The 14,988-nt window shown below is 45.2% G+C and overlaps 1 protein-coding gene and 1 pseudogene across 1 annotated transcript; both read right to left on the bottom strand.

Annotated features, from left to right (window-relative positions):
• Positions 1–1,626: 1,626 nt before the first annotated feature.
• On the bottom strand, positions 1,627–14,135 carry DFFA (DNA fragmentation factor subunit alpha). Its single transcript, XM_066637536.1, has 6 exons — positions 13,321–14,135; positions 7,475–7,636; positions 6,315–6,454; positions 4,844–5,033; positions 3,215–3,369; positions 1,627–2,699 (listed from the first exon to the last, which is right to left on the bottom strand). The coding sequence occupies exons 1-6, from the start codon at positions 13,433–13,435 to the stop codon at positions 2,496–2,498; spliced, it is 966 nt and encodes a 321-aa protein (XP_066493633.1). The 5' UTR covers positions 13,436–14,135; the 3' UTR covers positions 1,627–2,495.
• LOC136660837 (5S ribosomal RNA) lies at positions 12,896–13,015 on the bottom strand (annotated as a pseudogene).
• Positions 14,136–14,988: the final 853 nt, after the last annotated feature.

Raw genomic sequence — 14,988 nt, 5'->3', positions numbered from 1 at the left:
AAGGATTGGAGGGAGGGTCAGATATTTGGGAAGCTCAGTTCTGTGGCCAGAAGCACACTGCTTTTCCTGGGTTTCCCTGAAATGGCAAGATACACACAGCTCTGGCTATAGCTTAGTGCAGGGGTGTCCAAAGTTTTTGCCAGGAGGGCCACATCCTCTCTCTGACACTGTGTCGGGGGGTGGGGGGGCAGAGGGAAAAGAGAATTTACATTTTAAATTTGAATAAATTTACATGAGTTTACATAAATGAATATATTAAAGATGAACTTCTATGAATCAATGAAGGTCTTGCAATAGCTCAAGGCCTATAAAAGGCCTTGCACAAAGCAAGACTGTCCTTTCCTTTGCTGCCGCTACTGCCTCACAGATGTGAAACAACAAGCAGTGGCAGGAGCCCTCATCCCACAGCTCACGTGAGAGGTCAAACAATTGCCCTCACGCTGAGAGCAGTTGCATCAGGCCAGTGTGGGTTCCAACAAATCTCTGAAGGGCCAGAGGCTCATTGGAGACTGGGGGCTCCCTGAGGGGCGCATTGAGAGACCTTGAGGGCCGCAAGTGGCCCCAGGGCCGGGGTTTGGGCACCCCTGGCTCAGCAGATTAATTAAAAGCAAGCGACTGCATTGTATACTTCAAAAACAAAACAAAAAAACCCAGGTGGTTAGGACTATCGGGCCAGGCTTCAGCATTAGGCATGTTTGCCTGAAACAAGCCACATAGAATAGATTTTATTGTTGGCAAGTCAGTAGCAGTGGCAATTTCCTCCAGGAAGCAGCTGCAACTTAATTGCCATAGTGCAATGTTACATGAGCACAATTTATAACATGCTTTAGTTTGCTGCTGTGAGAAAACTTCGGGGGGAAAAAAATTGTCACGGGTAGGCTGAAGTGTCATTGTTTGACACATTGCCCAGCCTTAGACAAATTATTGGTCTTTGTGTGTGTTGAAGAAGAAAAGGGCACTATGCCAAACACACAAGGGATGCTGCCCCAACTTGTCTTTCTCAGCTGTTTGCCAGTGCTGGGCTTGTCCCCCAAGTACAACAGTCTTTACATGCTGAAATAAAACATTACTGTGCATACATAGCCTTCGACTTGGGTGTCCTATTCAGAGAGAACACAAAGTGTGGTTACAAGCATCTCTTTCCTTAACTTCATCCAGTTGTAGCCTTGGGCAGACATAGACTTGCTGACATCTGAAACTTCATTCCAAACCAGTTTGTGAGCTGGATGGGAGCAGAAACTTTCTGTCACTGTGTTGCCTAGCCACTCCTCTTCTTTTGGAAGGCCTTTGTGAAGTGCCACTTGTTGGAGGTTCTTCTTAAAACATGCTGTAAACCTGTAGGATGTGCCTTTCCCATCTCAGCTGCCACTTAGGCTGGTTTAGTTTTCATCCCCTTCTCTAATGGGCCTCCACACACACACCTCTAGTAGTAGATCTTGCTATTTATTACTAGGCAAATGCTATAGAGCTTAATTTAAAATACTTTCTTAAGCCCATGTGATTACTATATGATAGTACCGTATTCTCAGTCTACATCAGTTCTATGTGCTGGAGATAGCACACACCCTGATAAATGCAGTGTGACTGAAGGCTGAGAGGGTCTTGTTTACTGGAAATTTGGGGCAGACTTGCCCCCCTTACCATCAGCCAAACAGAAGGTGTTAATGTGCTACATTTTCAGCTTAAGCCAAGAGTCTGTGTGTGCATGTGCACATGAAAGGAGGGTGTGGGCATACACTGGCCAACTGAGCATGTTCAAGTAAGGGATGCAGTGCAGAGTAAAAAAACCAGTAGAGAGCAAGAAAGGAAAACTTTTTACTTTCCTGTCTAGAACTCCTTCAATTAAAAAAGTGAACACTGTTCAAAAACGGAATGCAAAATTATTATTACTTTTTTTTACAGAGCTGGAAGCAAAGTCATGATGAGAATTATAACAAGTCAGCATTATAATCCTCCACACAATTGCCATAGCCTAGGATGGACCTCTGGCTGACAAGTTTGCCTGTGCCTGTTCTAGCAAAGAGAATTGGGGAAGGTAGCATAGAAACACACAGGGGATAAGGCAAGAGGTGACTGGAATCCACAGCTTGGAACCTAGAATGCCTGGGCCTCCAGGCTGCTGCTAAAGTAAACAGTCACAGGATCTGGTTATGTTGGCAGCTTCAGTGAGCCACCCATGAGCACCATGATCATATTAAAAGCAAACATTTTCCTCCATGTTTCAGCATCTGTTACAATCTTCAGAGTCTGAAATAAGCCCCTGTAAGGAGTGGACCAAAGAGTTCTGAAGTTTGTGAGACAAAAGGCAAAGAAACTACTTTTTTCTGGTTTCAGAGCTGACAAGCTAATGTGCCCTACGGAAATTCGAGCATCAACATGTGGCAAACTCAATGAATGATATCTTGCTTTTAAGTGCTGTCCTCACATGCTCAATTTGTAAAGGCACAAGTGAAAATATGTATGACATTTCCTGACCTCCACCACCACCAGACCTCCTATTTTTTGCGTTTAGAACTCAGCCAGTCCCCCCAAGGCAGCTTTTTCTTGCCCTTTGAGATACTTCTCAAGGACTGCAGGGCCTTCACTTGTTGCAGACGCCTTGAAAGCTCCTGTTCACAGGCCTCCTGCAAAGCTTCAACCTTTGGCTTCTCCCAGCTCAGGGCCCGAGCTAGTGCTTCTGGGTCTTCTTTGAACACCAGCTGCAACAAAACCAAGAGAGCCCATCATTCAGGCTAAACTACTGTACACAAGATTGGAGCAGAGGTGCTGGGGGTGATTAAGCTATTTCTGCCCAATGTTGCATATACAGGTGTGCCCTGCTAACTGTGGATCCCGTATCCATGGATGCAGGACCCCCCTGCATTAAGAACGAATGTAACGCTACAGACCACAGAGCCTGGCTATTAAAAAAAGCCTCCCCCCCAAAGAGAAAGATCTTTGCTGCTCATTTAATTAGTGATGGAGCCACTTAGACCACGCAGGAAAGGGAATTCCACAACCTACTGAAAAGATTTTGTCACAACCAGCCACACTTCTGTAGGAAGTGCGACACAGAACAGGACCTCAAATGATGAATGGAAGGTGCAATTGGGGAAGGGGGGGCTTGCTCATCTGCTACCATGTCCCACTTCAGTATTTGTTTCCTTTTCTAAACTAAAAGTCTCCAAACGCTTTAGCCTTTCTTTGTAGGGAAGAAACCCTTGTTTTTACTCACCTCTAAGTCCTGACTGGCCAGGCTGATTTCTGGGGCTGGCTTCTGTTTGAGCATGGTCAAGATCTGACTACTGAGCGGAATTGCAGTTCCAGCACCTCCACTGCTGCTCCCGATGTCAACCATATCTGTTCCTTCCATGGCAGTTTCTTCCGGTTCTAGACAATAACCCAGAAAGTGTGCTTTAAGAAAAGAATATGCAAAGCCCCCTGAAGAATATATCCAACCTCACTGGAAAATCTTCTGACATCTCTGAAATTCCTCAGTTATTTTACCTAAAGAGGAACTTTGAAATTAAGTCTAAATTTCCCTTTAAAATGTTGGTACAACTATCCTGTAATTGATGCATCAAATAGCCCTGTGATGGTTCAGCTCAAGGATTCTAAAAGCCAGCTAGCAAAGTTTTACACACATCTAGTCAAAAGGCTACCAATTAATACATTTTACAGATAAGGACACCAAACAAGCAAGTAAAAGACAGAGAGACATGGCAGATTTTTTTTTTTAAATCACAATTTTACTTGCTATTGTGAAACAAATGAAAAGTTTGACACCCTTGCCTGGCTACTACCAATCCAGCAGATATCTATCAGTAAATCCCAAATTTATTTATTTTATTTACTTAAGGGATTTTTATACTGCTTTTCTGATACTCAAAACAGTGTACAGTAGAATACATCACATAAAAACAACAAAATACAAGATTAAAAAACCATATCATTTAAAAGTTACAATAGAAAAACATAAAATTGATAGCATCATAAAAATTAAAACCTAAGAATTAAGGGGTCCCTAGGAAGTTCCTCCCTCCCCAAAGGCCAGCTGAAATAGATAGGTCATCAAACCCTGCCAGAAACCATATACTGAAGATGCTGCTCTGAGATGTTCTGGCAGCTGGTTCCAGAAGCATGATGCCACAACCAAGAAGGCCCTACACCTTGCTGCCATCCCCCAGCTTCAGATGGTGGTGGTATCCTGAGAAGGGCCCTCTCTGATGACCTCAGGGGATGAGCAGGAATATACGGAGGAAGGCGGTCCTTGAGATATCCCAGTCCTTTGCCATATAGGGCTTTAAAGGTCATCACCAACATCTCGAATTGGGCTTGGAAAGGAATGGGCAGCCAGTGTAGCTGCCAGAGCAATGGCATGGCAGATTCCACATGCTGAGCCCCAGTGGGCAACTGAGCTGCCACATTCTGCACTAATTGCAACTTCCAAATCATTTTCAGTGGTAGCCCCTGAAATCAACTTTCTCTTCTGTCCACCTCCAGCTTAAACTGTAAACCTCATAAGGGCTGATCTATGCCATGTAGAGCACCTCACACTGACCACTGGTGCATCAAGCTCAGTGCTGTCTAACCTCACTCATAGCAACTCTTCAGGTATCAAGCAGGAAAATATTTTCCAAGCTTGCTACCTGAGGGTTGAATGTTCATGCAAAACATGTTCTTTATGGTTTCACTATGGCCCCTCCTTAGCTTATTCCTGGTGCTGCACAAAATGTGAACAGTAACAACTGTGTAACTCCAGTTCCAAACAAATGAAATAACGGCTGCTCCAAGAAATAGCTTAATAGTTGCAACAAGGCTTCTCAAGACACTTGGTCAGACTTCAGTCCAACAACCTCATTACCTTCTGCCTTGGGTACAATGTGGTCCTCATTTTTCAAAGCCTGTAAGTAGAGTTCCAGAAGCTGCCGGGACTGACGTTCCTCTTCCCGCCTGTCCAGAACCTGCTGGAGGGTGTCCTGGAGAGTCTGGATTTTGGGTTGGTTCTCAGCAAGTTCCTGGGCTAAATCTGGGCATGGTGCATCGATGAGTGCCTAGAATGTAACAGAGGAATCTCATTGTAGTAAAGGTGAAGGACTTAAGAAACGGTTGCATGGAGTAAGAGCATTGGTCTATCTAGCTTACTATTGTCTACACGAGTGTTTCTCAACGTTTGTCTCCTGCTGCACCACTTTGCATCGTCCACCTATTGGAAGTACCATCAGAAGTAACTGGCAATGATGTCATCGCCACTTATTTCTGGATTGGGAGGCCAAACAGACACCAATATGGGACTCACAGTGGCGAGGAGAGCTTTTCCCAGCACATGAACAGTGCATGCTGAAGCCCTGCCCATTGGACCGAACCTCCTACCACTGATTGTCATGCTGATGGTCTCACTGCCAGACAGAGAGGGTCTGGGGCCCCACATGTACCACAGAGCACCACCTTGAGTACCACTGGTTGAGAAATGCTGGTTTACACTGACTGGCATTAACTCACCAAGATTCAGATGAGGTCTTTCTCTGCCCTACTGAAAGATGCTGTAGATTGAATCTGGACCTTCTATATGCAAAACTGAGCTCCCACCCCTTCTTGCTGCTAATCAAAGCAAAGAACAAACCCCACATGCAGAGTTCAATTGGACCCCAACATGCTTTGGGCCCCAGTTTTTTTCATCGCCCACATCAGCAAAATACAGACTTATTTTTTCCTTGCCCCTTTCAATTTCTTGCCCCAATTTTCAACATTTCAAACCTGACACAAAAATCCTTTTTCACACAGGATAGGACCTCTCCAAGGCGATTGGCTATGATAACTAGATTAATCCTCCATGTCCCAAGGCAGTGTACCTTCTTATACCAGGTGTTGCAGATCAGACACAGGATCTGTGCCTGTGTTACTTTCATGTGAATATCACTGATCTATCCAGGCTGACACTGATTGGCTGTGTCTCTCCAGGGTTTCAGACAGCAATCTTTCCCAGCTCTTGAAATGCTGTCAAGGTTTGGACCTGGAGCCTCATGCATGAAACTACAGCCCCAGACCAATCTGTTACATACAAAGGGTTATAAGAGGACTCTCTCCCAACCCCAATTTACACTTGGGGTAATCCAATGCACTCTTCCTTGGGAATAAGCCCCACTGGATTCTGTGGGAATTCTGGGTACACTGAGCTACACAACAGTTGATTCCTGCATGTAAAACAAAAGTTCCAACCACTGTGCTTTGTTCCAGAAAACATGAATATGCCACCCTATTTTATTCTTTGCCCAACTTGATGGCAGGAAAACAGCAAAATACTGCTGTTATTCTCCCATCATTCCTTTCTGTACCTGGAGATCTTCCTCAGACATTAAGATGATGGTGGAAAGATCATCCTTCAGCTGTCTGGCGAGGCATTTCCACTTTTCTTTGTCACCATCTGCTCCATCAACTTCTGTGATCTCTCTCTCGAGCCAAGCTGTGCCCCCATCTGAAAGAGGCACAGTCATGAGTGAGGTTGACAAAGTGTCTTCTGGTGCTTTGCAGATTTAAATGATTTATGCCATGAAAACATTCCCAATTCACAGTGAAGTGTCAAGTCTTCCAAGTGGCAAGAGACTTATTACTGATTTTGTTGCTACTGCTTACATGGAGTCATAAGCGTGAAACACACGTATCTGGCAACAGGGGTGGTCTAAGAGCAAGGGCAAAGCAACTATTGCAGCTGACACTCAGCTGCAGAGTGTGGCAAAAAGACTTGGGGTACTTTTCACCCCAAAACTGCTGCCGCCTCCCTGAAGTCCACCACAGATTGAGCCATTCTAATCCACTTCCCACTCAAGCAAATCAGAAGGCAGCAGGCCTTCTTCCTACCTCTTCCCTTTCTCCTTCACATGGTCCCTTTAAACAAAACAGGAAGTGTGAGACATTCCCAGTGTGACATTCCCATACTTCCTGTTTTCTTTAGGACCATGTAAAGGAGAAATGGAAGGGGGTGGGAAGCAGGCTTGCTGCCTTCTATGCAGGGATATCAGGTGTCAGATCACCTTAACAGTTTATAAAAGGCAAAGCAACTAAGGACAAGGAGATCTGCTGTAGAAATAAAAAATTGTCAGCTGGAGAGTAGTGGAGGGGACCAACAAAGGCTGCTTGTAGCAAGAATAAGGGCTGTGGCTTCAGCTGAGGAAGGCAAGAGAAGCTGCCCTGTGAAAATAGACTGCATGAAGATTTAAATTTGGACACTGGCAAGGGCAATCTTAGAAGCCAAATGAAGGCGATAGACGGACTTCCAGTGGCTTGTGTTTCAGCACCATGCAGAATTCATGGTCTTTCCCCAACATGCAGAATAAATTATGCAAGAAGGATAGCCACAAATACTGTGTTTTTAATTTGCATCCTTCACACCAGTTGCTATTTTTCTCAAAGGAGGGGGTGGGGGTGGGATGTGGTAGCAGGGTGTATTCCCACCACCCTCCCCAAAGTGGTACAGCTCCACCATGCATACGCCTACCGATATTGCTGCTAGCCCACTTCTCATCCTTTGCCAGGGCCACAAATTTGGTGTTCGGTGGCAGGCAGAGGAAATAGTCTTCGTCATCCACAATGGTTCCATCTTCAGCTAAGACCAAAGTAATGGGTTTTGAGGCCTTGTCAATTGCTAGGAGGTCACAGGCTGAGGAAAAGGTAAGAGGTGCAGTGACAAGGCAGAAAGTCTTCCTCCAACTGCAGATACTGTTTCTACACATCGTTTCTTTGATACCCATTTTGCAGAATAGTTTCCCTGCATGCGCCCTTAAAACACATTTTGAGATATGCAAAAAAAAAAAACAACACATGAGTTTCTAACTTCAGAAACTATCACACTGGATTCTTATGACTAAAATCTCAGGATGACCATCAACTGAGCACATCTGGTCAAATAAAGTTCTGACTATTGCAGTCTAACAGTGCAATCCTGATATCCACTTCTGTTAGCACAGCGATGTGCTGCAAAGCAAGTTTGCAACTACTCTAGAGCAAGCAGTGCTGGAGGAAAGGCCTGTTCTGGCCTGCATCCTGATCTCTGTCTGCCTGTGGAGGAGATTGCTAAGCGGTGTAGGAGAGAGGCCAAGGGGACAGAGGCAGGGAGGGAGGTATGGGGCAGGTGGAGGGACAGGTTCAGGAGGGGTGTAGGCCTCTACCATGTCTTATCCTCCTTCCTACACCTGCAATCCCTACAAGGGGCTTCTCAGACTTGTGCCAGCAAATTAGCTGGTGGAGATCCGAGTAACCTCATTGGGCAGGCTGGAGTATTACATGGGGTAAGGAGACAAATATCCCCTTACTCCGAGGAGACCTCCAGCCTGCTCCTAACCTGCGTGAGATATGGGGTAGGCCACTCAGCCCAGCTGTTTCAGGTTAGGTTTGGGTTGTAAGAGAATGAGCAGCCAAGCAGGATTTTCCCAATTTGAACCTTTCCTCTGCCCTATATAGCTGTCTTGCTGGCCTTGGGTCAGGCACTCCCTCTCACCCTTAGACTTTCCCATCTGCAGCATGGGAATAATAACACCTACAGTGTTGTTGTGGAACAACATCAAAGCGATGTACATGGGGTGCTTTGAACATGAGAAAGTGCTATATAAATGTTAATTATGATTTTCGGGGTAGGAATTGGCTTCTAGTTTTAACAGTGCATGTTGGGAAAGGTAAAGTGGGCCTCCAGGCAGTCTCCATTCTTCTGTCTTGCGTGTTTGCAGGCCAGTGCTCACATCAGCCTCTGTTTTCTGCCCCTGTATGGGTGGCGCTACACTAAAGGTGAAGACAGTAACGACAACAGTGGTAGTGGAGGAATCTTTTTGCTAAATTATAAAATCGTCAAGGCAAGCTTGTAAACAGCCTCTCAGCTGGGGTGAGCACCCATGGCATGGTTCGCTCCATGCAGCACTGCGGCATGCTGGAAAATTTTTGTAAGTGAAACCGTTCTTCTCTCCTTCCTTTCAGAACGTGTACTGCAAATGACTTAAGACACATAGTAAACCTCCTGGGTGGGGTCTAGTAACTTTTGTGGAATTCTTAGCCTGAGGCCCAAACACCTCTCCTGTAAAGCAGGAATTAGTCTCTTGTATGAAAGACAGCTTGTCAGCCAACATTTGCAGTGCTTGTAAGCGAGGCCAACAGGATTGACGGATCACACAAGTTGCTGGTGCCCTGAGTCACCTGTGCAGTCACAAGGCGAGAGCATTCTCAGGAGGCTTTAAAGAAATTGCTCAGATTTGGTGCATCTGTCACAGTTGATACAGGTTTACCTGGGGTTGCCCCCCTTCCCCACTCTACTGGAGCATGTAATTCCTTAATGCAATTAGCCTTGAACACAAGTATCGCCCTGCAGCCTTTAAGCAGCAGAAATCTAGTTAGTCCACCTTTCCCCTTCCTGTTCAAGTCTGGCTGTGCAGTTTTCTCCTCCTGTAAGATCTTTATTCCCACTGCCCAGTCTTCCTTGTCTCCTGCAACATGGTTTCTCCCTTTCTAAGAGGTGGCACCACATGATGTCAAAGCCGCATCCCAGAATCTCTGGCAACAGAACCAAGACTGAAATAATTACATATTCTTCCACTGCCGACTCCTTCCCCCAGTTCATTCCTTTCCCCCTGTTGTCTCCCCTTAGTTGCATTTTAGAGTGAAACCCTCTTGGAGTTGAAGGTGAAGGTGAAGGAGTGGTCTCCAAATAGCAGAGACCACTGTGTCTGGGAAAAACCCTACCAGTTCCAACCAGTGCTTACTGTTCCGCCACTGCGCCACTCCACAGGGACAGTGATGTCTGGGCAGTGATGTCTATTGTCTAGCATCCCAACAAGCTGTGCAGCAGGATGTTGTGGAACATCCCTGTGCAGTCCTGTGCATTTCCCTGTGAGAGGGAAAATAAGTGGTACAGCAGCATAATGGTAAGAACTGCTCTTGGGGAAGGAGAAGAGCTTTTTTCAAACCATGGATCCGGCCCCAGGACTGGGGTTTAGAGAGTCCTGATCTAAAATGACAATCTAATCTGTTGCCAAGTGCCATGCACACTTAGGGCCTAATCCTATCCAACTGTCCAGTGCCAATGCAGCCACAGTGCAGTCCAGATATAACAAATGTTCGCTTACCTTCAGGAGGCCTCCACGACTCCCTCCCACAACTGCAGGATGCAGCACACACCTCACTGGCATGGCTGTACCAATGCTGGAAAGTTGGGTATGATTAGGCCCTTAGGGTGCTATTTAAATAATGAAGTGGGAAGGAATTCTGGGATGCGATTGAACACATTTACCCTCTGCAGAATTAATTTCAATGGGCTCCAGTATGCTTAGCTTTGCATAAGAGCAGGCTGCAAGTCTGGTGTGCCCCAGTGTAATCCTCTGTGTCACTGCAGGCAATTTTGTGCCAGTCGCTTATAAACTTGCTTCAAGCAACCAGCTGCATGGCTTACATTTTGGGCCAGACTTGAGCACTGCTCAGTGGTACAGCACATTATTTGCATGCAGAACATCCCAGGTAGTTTCTCCCTTTTTAAGTTCCTGCCTCTCCAATTCTTACTGTAAGGCCAGGAAAGACCTCTGTATGAAAACTGAAGATCATCTGCCAGGTAGAGTAGGCAGTTCAGTGATTTTACACCTAGAAGGCACCAGGTTCAATTTCTGACATCTCCAGTTAGGTAGATGTTGATGAGGAAGACCTCTGCCTGAAACCTTGAAGAACTGCTATCAGTCACAGTAGTACAGAGCTAGACACAGGGGTGTAGTTTACCACAACATCATTGGCTAGTTTAACTATATTCAAGGCAGCCGCATATATTTATATAACTGGAGGTTGCCCCTGTCAGCTCCCAGACTTCAGATCACCTGAAGGTTCTTCCTATGCCTAATCTTCAAGACTCTAAACAACAATTGGTCATGGTTCCTCTATACCAGCAGTCTCCAAACCCTGGCCCGGGGGCCAGATGTGGCCCACAGCAAGCCTCTTTCCGGCCTGCAGCCAACCTCTTGTCCCCTGAAAGCCTCTGGCCCACTCAACTGAACATGCTCTGATTGTGTCTAGAGGGTCTTCTGGGGGCCAGAGATGTTGAATAAATGAGCCCATTCATTCATTTACTCACTCATCTATGTTCCATCTCATATTTATTTATTTAAATTTTATATTTAAATGTTTTTTCTGGTCCTCAACACCATGCCAGATATTTGATGTGGCCCTCTGGCCAAAACGTTTGGAGACCCCTGCTCTATACGCTGCATCCAGGTTGTCAAAGGTCAATCTACAGGTTAAGACAGACAACTCTCCATTCTGGTTGCCCTTTTCTAACAATACAGTAATATCCTTTTTCAATTGCAATGACCAAGACCAGACAGTATTCCAAATGCTGCTATGGTATACTGTACAAGCATTATGATTCCTCTAGGTACTTCCTGTACCTGTTTTGCCAAATTCCCTTTCCAAACTTGGTCTAGAGAACTTATGCTCCACCGGATCCAAAGCCTCTGTGTTGGGCTCACCGCCTGACACAAAGGCTTTTACCTTTTCAACATTTTAAAATATTGGTGGTGAATCAGTAGCCCCATTGTGGGGCTACTCCCTTTACCCGGGGGGAAGGGGATGAAAGTCTTCTCCCAAGGTGCAGTCTTGGATGCACAGGATGTGGTGGCAGCCATTTTCGGTGCTGCTGCAGCTGCAACCTAGGTAGCTCAGGACTGGGCTCTTAGTTATTTGATTCTTCTTTGTAAACCACTTTGTGAACTTTCTGCTGAAAAGCGGTATATAAACACTGTTAATAATAATAATAATAATAATAATAATAATAGCAGCAATGAGAATTCTGATTCATTAGAAAAAAAGATACTTCAGTCTTACACTGTCTGTATATTGTCTGAAAAAAACACACAACTGTCCTGCACTTGCTCAACATGGCAGTTTTATGGCATGTCTCATGGCATGTCTACTGGGAAGGAAATTCTCCCCCCCCTCCTGTGAGTCTTACTCTCATAGATTACAGCCTAAAACTGGCTGTTTCGAACCAGTCTTAAGTTACCCATGAATTACCTCATACCTTCTAGTGCAATCGTTCTCACACATTTAGCACCAGGACCCACTTTTTAGAATGAGAATCTGTCAGGGCCCACTGGAAGTGATGTCATGACCAGAAGTGACATCATCAAACAGGAATGTTTTTAACTATCCTAGGCACCTTACTATCATTGTTAAAAGAATATACATAGTAGCTTGTTAAAAGTACAGGTCTGTCACATTTCCCTCAATGCAGTCACATACCAGGGTAGCATCAAGCCTAACCCCTGCTAACTGGGTAAGAGGCACTTTTTCAAGTGGGTGCTCCTCTTTTTAGCAGGGGGAGAGTAACTGGCCCTCCTCATCCCAGCAGTGTCTTTTCTAGTAGCTGTCTGCAGGTGTTCTTTTGCATCTTTTTAGACTGTGAGCCCTTTTGGGACAGGGAGCCATATGTTATGTGATTTTCTCTGTAAACCGCTTTGTGTGAACTTTTTGTCAAAAAGTGCTATATAAATACTGTAAATAATAACACAGGCCAACACACATTTTGCTTCCTTAAACACCAATTCCTAGGTCTATTTGAGGTGCTGATTCCAAAAACGGCATCCATTTTGCCCTATTGTGTCTAATTTTGGAGACACGGCATAGCCTCTTTAGTGAACGGTTCAAGCAGCTTTGTCAAGAGGAAGCCTACACCAGGGCTTGCTCAGGAGGAAGCTGCTTGAACCATTCACTAATGAGGCTATACTGTATCTCCAAAACTAGACGTGACAGGGCAAAACGGACGCCAGTTTTTGAATTGGCACCCCAAATTCATTTCAAACAGCCATAAAGTTTGGGAAAAACTTTTCTGACCCTCAATTTTGTAGGCCTGTGTAATAATGGTTGGCAACCTTCAGTCTCGAAAGACTATGGTATAAGCCTACAGCACCTGGTACTTCCAGGCGGTCTCCCATCCAAGTACTAACCAGGCCTGACCCTGCTTAGCTTTCGAGATCAGATGAGATCGGGCATGTGCAGGGTAACAGTTGCTGCTGTGTAATAATAAAATAATAATAATATATTAAAATACATACTGAAATGAATGGGGACCCACCTGAAATGGGCTCACGACCCACCTAGTGGGTCCCGACTCACAGAGAGAAAACACTGTTTTAGCATTCACTAGGATTACAACCTTCTCCAGCGCAAGGCTCCCCTGCCTATAATAACTTGTCCCAGGCTGAAATCCAACTGGTGCAGCCCTTCCACCCCCTGGAGGGGCTGTGATGGGGAAGCTTCACCAGGAGGAGCTCAAGCTAGCCTTCAGTGACAGCTCCACAGACCCCTTCCCAGGCTTCTCACCTTTGCCCTGCAGCTCCTGGAGGGAGCAGGCTGCCACCCCATGCTGCTCCTGCTGGCCATTCCGCCTGATCAGGCATTGCTTCAACCGGGACAGCCCAGAACCAGCCGCCGCCATCGCTTTCCCCACGCTCCAGGCTCTAACACTGCAAGGCTACTGTCACTTATCCCTCTCTGCAGGCAGCCAATCGGAGCAGAGCACTCCTCCTATGCACACTGGGAAATGTGGTTCTTTCCCAGCGTCCCTTCCGCACTCTGGCCTCGCCTCCTCTCCCATGGCATGCTGGGAAGTGTAGTTCTTGCGACTTGCTCAAACGTAGAACTTTCATGCAGTGGTGTTCAAGTTAAAAATGCATATTAATTTCTCCCTCTCAACTATACTTACATTTTTCTACATATCAAAAAGTGACATTGCACTTTTGTGTTACTGTGTTATATGGAAAATACTGTTATAAGGAACACTGTGTTATAAGGAAAATAAAATGAAGCTAATTAATGAATTAACAATCCCAATCCTATGCTCGTCTACTCAGAAGCAAGTTCCACTGAGTTAAATGGGGCTTACTCCCTGGAAAGTGTGGATAGGATGGCCTATACTATCCTATTCTACCCACACTTACCTGGGAGTAAGCCCAACTGTCTATAATGGGACTTACTTCTGAGAAGACTTTTGCATGCATTCTCAGCCACCAAAGCTGCAAGCCCACGTACTCTTACTTGGAAGCAAGCCCCACTGAACATTTTAGGATTTCCTTCCAAAGAGAGTTGCAAAGGATGAGGCTATATCAGCATATAAAGTGCCCCTCCTCCACCCTCTGCAAGGTGCCTCTTGGTGTTTTAAATTAAAAAAAAATGTTGTAGAAAGTCATTCTTTGAAAAGTTAACTTTAGATAGATAGCTGTGAGTTAGACCAAAATCCTACTCTTGTCTTCTTAGAAGTAAGTCCCATTTGCTTTAATGGGGCTTACTCTTAGGGAAGTGTACATAGGATTGCAGCCTGTGACTATCATCCTACCACACTTTTCTGGGAGTAAGCCCCATTGACTATGATGGGACTTACTTCTGAGTAGACATGTATTGGGCTCTTTATTCATCAAAGGAGAAGCAACAGTGTTGTGGTACCTTCAAGTTTATGTCATGCATTTGTCTCTAAAGCAGTGGTAAACTTTTTAGTGTTGGGACCCACTTTTTTGAAGGACAATCTGTTGGGACCCACCAGAAGTGATGTCATTAACTTCAAAGTGATGTCATAGCCAGAAGTGACATCATCAATCAGAAAAAATGTTAACACCCCAAACAACAAAATCAGATCAAACAAAATAAAATTTTACAATAAGTTTAAAATTTAAAACAAAGAAAAACCTTCCTAACCCTTCTAAGCAGTTGCTGATAATGCAGTCACATGCCATGGTAGCATCAAGTCTAATATATTAAAATACACATTGAAATGAATCCCCATTCATTCGCCTGAAATTCACTCGTGACCCACTTGGTGGGTCCTGACCCACTGAGAAACACTGCTCTAAGGCATTACCAAACTTTTGTCATTTATTGCTGTTGTTGCCTAGCTCTAGTCTATGTGCATTTACTGCGAAGAACGACTTCCTTCCCAGTGCATAGGAGAACTGCAGGCTTGGTGTCCTGGCTTGTGGGTAATGACAAGTGGGTCAG

Source organism: Tiliqua scincoides, chromosome 9, assembly GCF_035046505.1.
Source record: "Tiliqua scincoides isolate rTilSci1 chromosome 9, rTilSci1.hap2, whole genome shotgun sequence".
In the NCBI taxonomy this organism is placed as follows: domain Eukaryota; kingdom Metazoa; phylum Chordata; class Lepidosauria; order Squamata; family Scincidae; genus Tiliqua; species Tiliqua scincoides.
This window is presented reverse-complemented; position numbering and strand designations above follow the sequence as displayed.

What these genes read in the sequence shown, in the direction of transcription:
- DFFA (XM_066637536.1), bottom strand. Translation starts at nt 13,435, where the DNA reads ATGGCGGCGGCTGGTTCTGGGCTGTCCCGGTTGAAGCAATGCCTGATC. An exon ending in CCAGGAGCTGCAGGGCAAAG is followed by an intron (nt 7,637 to 13,320) that starts GTGAGAAGCCTG and finishes CCTTTTCCTCAG; the next exon opens with CCTGTGACCTCCTAGCAATT. An exon ending in GTGGGCTAGCAGCAATATCG is followed by an intron (nt 6,455 to 7,474) that starts GTAGGCGTATGC and finishes TGCCTCTTTCAG; the next exon opens with ATGGGGGCACAGCTTGGCTC.